Genomic DNA, 7,175 nt, shown 5'->3' with positions numbered 1-7,175 from the left:
GTTATGAGCGAGAGCCTTCCTGGTCGCCAAGAAAGCAGTGCGAGGCGAGTGGAGAACAAACGGATTTATTGACAGAGATGTGACACAATGTGATATTGATCATAAGCAGCGGCCATTCAAAGAAAGAAGAAATCCTCGTCATGATGGCAAGGCCATGAAACGTGAGCCCCGAATGATTTTCTAGCCACCAACGTTTGATGTTGAAAGTATTTTAACGGCCAAAGAAGAGTAGATGGAATAGCGTGAGGAGCAGTGGGATGAAGAACAAAGCACATCTCCATGACGTCCCTCAGCGATGGAGACATCTCTCTGTGTTCCAGTGCACAAAGCATCCTGGAGGAAGAAGATGACTCAGCACATTCCCAACAGAAGCAAGTTGAACATCATCTTCACACAAGAACATTTGGAGGTGCAGACTTACTCAGCCTTCAGCCGCCACCTTCTCGGAGAGCTCCACGCCGCCGTGGCGAGCTGCGGGACAAACGCAAACGGTGAAGGAAGAACATCCAGAAGGTGCCTCGTCACTCACATCAGATCTTTGAGGTGTGACTTGGAAACATGAAGAAGCAGAGTGCTGCTCTTCTACTTCCTGACTAGGATACCTTCTTGATGAGTCAGCACACTTGAGGTCTCATTTGGCTGATCCTCATCATGAGGACTCATGACAAACGTGAGATATGCCACACTTTGTATTGCGTGTGCTCACAGGAGGGTCTTTTATTGTGAAGGAGTCAGCTCAAGTTGGGATTTTCAGGCTAAACTTGTAACAAAGGTCCACATCAGACCTCCATGTGAGTGACGCTTCACCACGGCTTTGTTTCTTGCGGCTCAAAGAAAAGATGTTTTACTTACGAGCTGGATCGTACTGTGCTGAAATGAAAGTGAAACAAGGTGAAATGGACTTTTTCCTCACGTGTTTCTATGTGAGAGTGTGCGCTCTGTCTCTGTGGATCTTTGAGTGTTTGGCTGGAAGGCAACTAAAACATGCAGCCCGGATGAAAGCATCAACTCACGGCCTGGACCGAGAAGAAGAAGAAGAAGAAGAAGAAGACGGAGGACATTGGTGTCCCTCACCTTGTCTGTTTCTGTGACGCCTGACCATGACGATGATGATGGCCGCCAGGACGGCCGCCACAGCGACGACCGCTGCCGTGGCAGCGAGGGCGACGCTCCAGTTGGCTGTGGAGAGCAAAAAAGCACAAGTGGAGTGACAAAGCATGAAGAGGAAACCTTCATGACTACTTTGCATGCAGACGTCAAGCGTTGTCATGGTGACATGGATCAATAATGGTGACAGGTGGACTTGTGATGGGAAACATCTCCAACTAAATGTGTCTTTCTCACCTTCATGGCTTGCGTTGCTCAGGATGCTTCTTCTCTCCAGCTTGGTGACCAGGTCCTCCTTGACGCCAGACAGCTGGAACACACATTCGTACTTGCCCTCCACCTCGGCCGTCACCTCCACTTTCAGCTCCACCGACATCTGGAAGGTTCCGTCGTGGTTGGGGAGCAGCTCTCCGTGCTCCACGTCCTCGAAGATCTGCTCGCCGTCTTTCCTCCAAAACAGGTCGGCTAAGTCGGGGTAGAAACCTGTCGCCATGCAGGTGACTGGAGAGGATGGCGTCTTCTGGAGGAGGAACACCTCTGGAAGCTCTGCACAGGAAGTGATGTCACGTGTGAACAGAAGACAACGTGGGGAGAAGGTGTGGATGGAGGTAAAGATGGAGAGAAGGTGTGGATGGAGGTAAAGATGGAGAGAAGGTGTGGATGGAGGTAAAGATGGAGAGAAGGTGTGGATGGAAGTGAAGATGGAGAGAAGGTGTGGATGGAGGTAAAGATGGAGAGACGGTGTGGATGGAGGTAAAGATGAAGAGAAGGTGTGGATGGAGGTAAAGATGGAGAGAAGGTGTGGATGGAGGTAAAGATGGAGAGAAGGTGTGGATGGAGGTAAAGATGGAGAGAAGGTGTGGATGGAGGTAAAGATGGAGAGAAGGTGTGGATGGAGGTAAAGATGGAGAAGAGGGGTGGATGGAGGTAAAGATGGAGAGAAGGTGTGGATGGAGGTAAAGATGGAGAGAAAGTGTGGATGGAGGTAAAGATGGAGAGAAGGTGTGGATGGAGGTAAAGATGGAGAGAAGGTGTGGATGGAGGTAAAGATGGAGAGAAGGTGTGGATGGAGGTAAAGATGGAGAGAAGGTGTGGATGGAGGTAAAGATGGAGAGAAGGTGTGGATGGAGGTAAAGAAGGAGAGAAGGTGTGGATGGAGGTAAAGATGGAGAGACGGTGTGGATGGAGGTAAAGATGGAGAGACGGTGTGGATGGAGGTAAAGATGGAGAGAAGGTGTTGATGGAGGTGAAGATGGAGAGAAGGTGTGGACGGAGGTAAAAATGGAGAGAAGATGTGGATGGAGGTAAAGATGGAGAGAAGGTGTGGATGGAGGTAAAAGTGGAGAGAAGGTGTGGGTGGAGGTAAAGATGGAGAGAAGGTGTGGATGGAGGTAATGATGGAAAGGAGGGGTGGATGGAGGTAAAGATGGAGAGAAAATGTGGATGGAGGTAAAGATGGAGAGACGGTGTGGATGGAGGTAAAGAGGGAGAGAAGGTGTTGATGGAAGTAAAGATGGAGAGAAGGTGTGCATGGAGGTAAAGATGGAGAGAAGGTGTGCATGGAGGTAAAGATTGAGAAGAGGGGTGGATGGAGGTAAAGATGGAGAGAAGGTGTGGATGGAGGCAAAGTTGGAGAGAAGGTGTGGATGGAGGTAAAGATGGAGAGAAGGTGTGGATGGAGGTAAAGATGGAGAGAAGGTGTGGATGGAGGTAAAGATGGAGAAGAAGGGTGGATGGAGGTAAAGATGGAGAGAAGATGTGGATGGAGGTAAAGATGGAGAGAAGGTGTGGATGGAGGTAAAAATGGAGAGAAGATGTGGATGGAGGTAAAGATGGAGAGAAGATGTGGATGGAGGTAAAGATGGAGAGAAGATGTGGATGAAGGTAAAGATGGAGAGAAGGTGTGAATGGAGGTAAAGATGGAAAGGAGGGGTAGATGGAGGTAAAGAAGGAGAGAAGGTGTGGATGGAGGTAAAGATGGAGAGAAGATGTGGATGAGGTAAAGATGGAGAGAAGGTGTGAATGTAGGTAAAAATGGAGAGAAGGTGTGGATGGAGGTAAAGATGGATAGAAGGTGTGGATGGAGGTAAATATGAAAAGGAGGGGTGGGTGGAGGTTAAGATGGAGAGAAGGTGAGAGAAAGAGAAAAGAGTATAAAGAGACAGAGTGTAATGTCAGTAATGTTCCTATAGGGGGAGTGCTAACATGTTAAAAGGTGAAAGTACAAGGTGTGCTTCTACCTGTTCTCATTAGGACCTTCTTCCCATTCTTCACATACTTCTTCAAGTAAGAAGGACATTCCTCAGTGAAATAATACTTTTTGTCGTCTAGTAGAAATATGTTCTGGTCCCACTTGAGTTTGTCAGGGAAAGCTTGTGGTTTTGCTGCAGTATATGTCCATGTCTTCATGTCCAACGATATGTAATCTTCTCCATCATAACCTTCCTGCTCCCAACCTTTAACCTCATCAGTCTCATCATTCCATTCACATCCTGACATCCTCTGGACAATGTGAACACCTGAGACACACAAAGTGTTGTAAAGCAGTCACACACACACACACACACACACACACACACACACACACACACACACACACACACACACACACACACACACACACACTTACACACACACACAAACACACACACACAAACACACACACACAAACACAAACACACACATACACACAAACACAAACACACACACACAAACACACTCACACACACACAAACACACACACACACAAACACAAACACACACATACACAAACACACACACAAACACACACACACACACACACACACACACACACACAGTATTTGTGTAGGTTATTATGGGATGGACAGAGACAAGGTATATCAGTGCAGTAATGTGTGTTTTACTACAGTATAACAAGAGTACATCAAATATATTGAAGTAGTAGAAAGTTCAACATAAACAAACCTCCAGTTTGGTTGAAACGCTTCTTACGAACTTCAAGGTTGTGTTTGTTAGTAAACTCATTACGAACATTGATCTCTGTTTCTCTCTGCCAGTATTTTGGATCCTCTGCTGTGATTTTGTTCATCCAGTCCTGTTTGGATTCTGCTTTCCTGATGTTGCTGTCATAGTAACTAATCTCAACTCCATCAACATAACCAACACTCACATACTCTGGGAAGTTTGGAACTTGAGAGGACGCAGTGTGGAAATACTGCAGCGTGTGAATCACTGAAAGAAGAACACAACAACAAGATGACTTTTTATTATTTAGTTTCATGTTCAACAATCTTGCACTGTGAATATTTGAGCTCATTCAGTCTTCAGTGGGGTCTTAAAGTCAACATCAAACACTGCTAGATATCACAGTCAAGACTCACATGGTGTTCTATGACAAGTACAACACATGAATAATATATTTTATTATTGGACATCTGCTGACACTTTGAACATTTTGAAAATAAACATATCTTTTCTCCAATGGAGGCTGAATATGAACACAAGCTGTTCTGCCCATTTGATGTCGACTCTTACTGACACCTTGTGGCGGGATGATGTTACTACACTTGATTACTTTCTGACACTTCCGTGGTTGAAGATTTCAGGAAGTCAGTGTTCCTTCTTACAAGCCTTGGAAAAATAAGTCTTTCAACAAGAAAAACTGAAGCGAAAACAAAAAACGGATTTCTCTGCTTCTAGAACTTTCTTGGAACACTTTGAATATTTTGTTGAGTGATGAAGAAAAAGGGAAAACAATAAAATATGTTTAAAAAGAACCAGAATGAAGTAATAAAGGGCTGGAATAATATAAGAATGAATATAATTAATAAGTAATAGAAACTCTCAGAAGTCAAATAAGTGAAGGCACAAAGAGGATTGATGAATAATCATTTATAAAGTTATAAAAAGGACTTACCAGGCGTCACGCTGTGCATTTGCACGACCAGAAGAAAGAATAAAAACAAGTTCATGATGTCAGCACGAAACAAAAAGATGTTTGTCACTTTTAATCCCGCAGAGAAAGACAAAAGTGACGAACACTCGCTTGACTCGCAAACAGGACAAATGAAGCAGGAAATGTCGAGGCTCTTTTAATAATGCTCCACCTGAGCCAATGAGGAGTCAGCATTCCATTTCGCGTCACTGTTACTAGGGAAGACCAAACGCTATTGTGAAGAGAAAAGTGGCAGCAGTCAACTAACAAGAAGTCTTCTACTGGACTCACTAGAGAGCGCCCCTTGTGGCCACGTCAGGTAAATGCTTGTGTGGCTTTTCGGGGAAATCACGTGACTTGACAAACAAAAGGTGTGTCAAGTTTGCCGCCAAACTTGGAAAGAAAAGAAAGAAAGAGGAATGAAGGTGAGATTTAGAGTTGAAAGTAATGACATCCAATCAGTGATGGTATTGTAGTCCTCTCAAGAAAGCATCAATACAAATAATGATTGATAGACATAAAGTGGCTACTTCTTTTCATTTCCTCCATTATGTCTCCCAAGCGTGAGGCGTCCCTGGTGGGGTAACGGGACACGCTTCGGCCTCGCATGGGTTGGATTCCCGGCCAGGGTTGCATCAGGAAGTTTCATCCTGAGTAAAAAGTCAGCAGAAAGCATTCATGCCATTGACTGGCTGTGGCCAAAGTGCTGAACGTGGGGGAAAAGTGTGAGGCAGACGCTTCTGCTGGCACAATATCAAAGAAAGTGAAAGTGAAATTAGACACGGTGAAGCCAAACATTGACTGCATGCTTGTTTCTAAACGCAGCGACCGTCGCGAAAGATAAAGATGGTATTTTTGTGACAAATAAATCATTTTTATTATGTTTTGACTTTTATTTTGTCGTAGCTGTCAAAAGTGAACACACTTATCCACATAGGTGAGTAGTAACCAGTTACATTTACTTAGATAAGAAACACAACTTTTACTTTGCTATATAACATTGTTACATTTATTGATATCATAGTTATTTATCATCTATTTAATATTGCTTGTCAAGGCCCTTGCTGGGAATTGTGGTCCCTCTGAAAGAGTATCTTTGTGGGCCCCTCTACCCCATTCATTGCCACCTTCAATCTTTGTCTTTTTTACTCTTCTTGACAGTGCCTGGCGTCATGCACACAATTTGTTTCATTTTCTTTCATGATGAACCAAGTCAGAGTATTATTATGTAAATGCTGTATTATTATTCAATGACACATTTTACAAGAGCACATGAAACACATCATGATAAGGTAACTAAGGTCATGATTCAGTAATTATTAAGAACAATGTTTCTTACTGAGTAGAAGTTGAATGTGTCACAATACAATTGTGTGTAACACACATGCACAGTCGTATCCTTGCTCTACAATCAACTGGCGACTGTTTTTTGTAATGAACTAGTGACTTGTCCAGAGTGTAGCACAGTCAGGTGACAGCTAACGTAGGCTCCAGAGCAGTGGTTCTTAACCTTGTTGGAGGTACTGAACCCCACCAGTTTCATATGCGCATTCACCGAACCCTTCGTTAGTGAAAAAAATAAATAAATAATTCTTAAATTAATCTTAATGTATAACTATTAATCATGAAATGATGTTATTACATTAAATAAATACTAATAAAGATATATTTTACAAACAAAGTTACAGGAATGTACACATGATCCCATGTTTACATCTCATTGTGCAACATGTGAATGTTTTAGTGGGAACTTAAATGCGATATCGGAAAGGGGTACAAATTACTTCCAAAGCAGGACCCCCACCCAGACATACAATACTAGTACACAGCTCATGAAAAACAAAATGTTGTGTTACTGTCATTGTAAGTGGGCCAAAACACTTATTATAGAAAGTAATCCCATGGAAATGACTTCTGTCATTTGATTATAATAATAAAACATTGAACTTGGTATTTAGTCAGGTTTGGGACAGGTGTGCTGCTGGTGTGGCCTCAGTGTGCACATCTAAGTTAAAGTACCAATGATTGTCACACACTAGGTGTGGTGAAATGTGTCCTATGCATTTGACTCATCAAATGTTTGTTCAGCCCCTGGGAGGTGAGGGGAGCAGTGAGCAACAGCGGTGCCACGCTCGGGAATCATTTTTGGTGA

General features: G+C 43.5%; 1 protein-coding gene across 1 annotated transcript; it reads right to left on the bottom strand.

Moving 5' to 3' along the window:
• Nucleotides 1–417: 417 nt before the first annotated feature.
• LOC133609289 (class I histocompatibility antigen, F10 alpha chain-like) lies at nt 418–4,369 on the bottom strand. The gene is made up of 5 exons (XM_072913584.1): nt 4,054–4,369; nt 3,348–3,626; nt 1,345–1,653; nt 1,100–1,179; nt 418–471 (listed from the first exon to the last, which is right to left on the bottom strand). Exons 1-5 carry the CDS (start codon nt 4,367–4,369, stop codon nt 418–420), a joined length of 1,038 nt encoding a protein of 345 aa, XP_072769685.1.
• Nucleotides 4,370–7,175: the final 2,806 nt, after the last annotated feature.

This window comes from Nerophis lumbriciformis, linkage group LG07, assembly GCF_033978685.3.
Source record: "Nerophis lumbriciformis linkage group LG07, RoL_Nlum_v2.1, whole genome shotgun sequence".
NCBI classification, from domain to species: Eukaryota; Metazoa; Chordata; class Actinopteri; order Syngnathiformes; family Syngnathidae; genus Nerophis; species Nerophis lumbriciformis.
Note: the sequence above shows the minus strand (reverse complement) of the source record. Positions and strands in the feature narration are given on the sequence as shown.

What these genes read in the sequence shown, in the direction of transcription:
- LOC133609289 (XM_072913584.1), bottom strand. Translation starts at nt 4,369, where the DNA reads ATGAAACTAAATAATAAAAAGTCATCTTGTTGTTGTGTTCTTCTTTCA. An exon ending in GAAGGTCCTAATGAGAACAG is followed by an intron (nt 1,654 to 3,347) that starts GTAGAAGCACAC and finishes CTTCCTGTGCAG; the next exon opens with AGCTTCCAGAGGTGTTCCTC. An exon ending in CGGCCATCATCATCGTCATG is followed by an intron (nt 472 to 1,099) that starts GTCAGGCGTCAC and finishes TTTGTCCCGCAG; the next exon opens with CTCGCCACGGCGGCGTGGAG.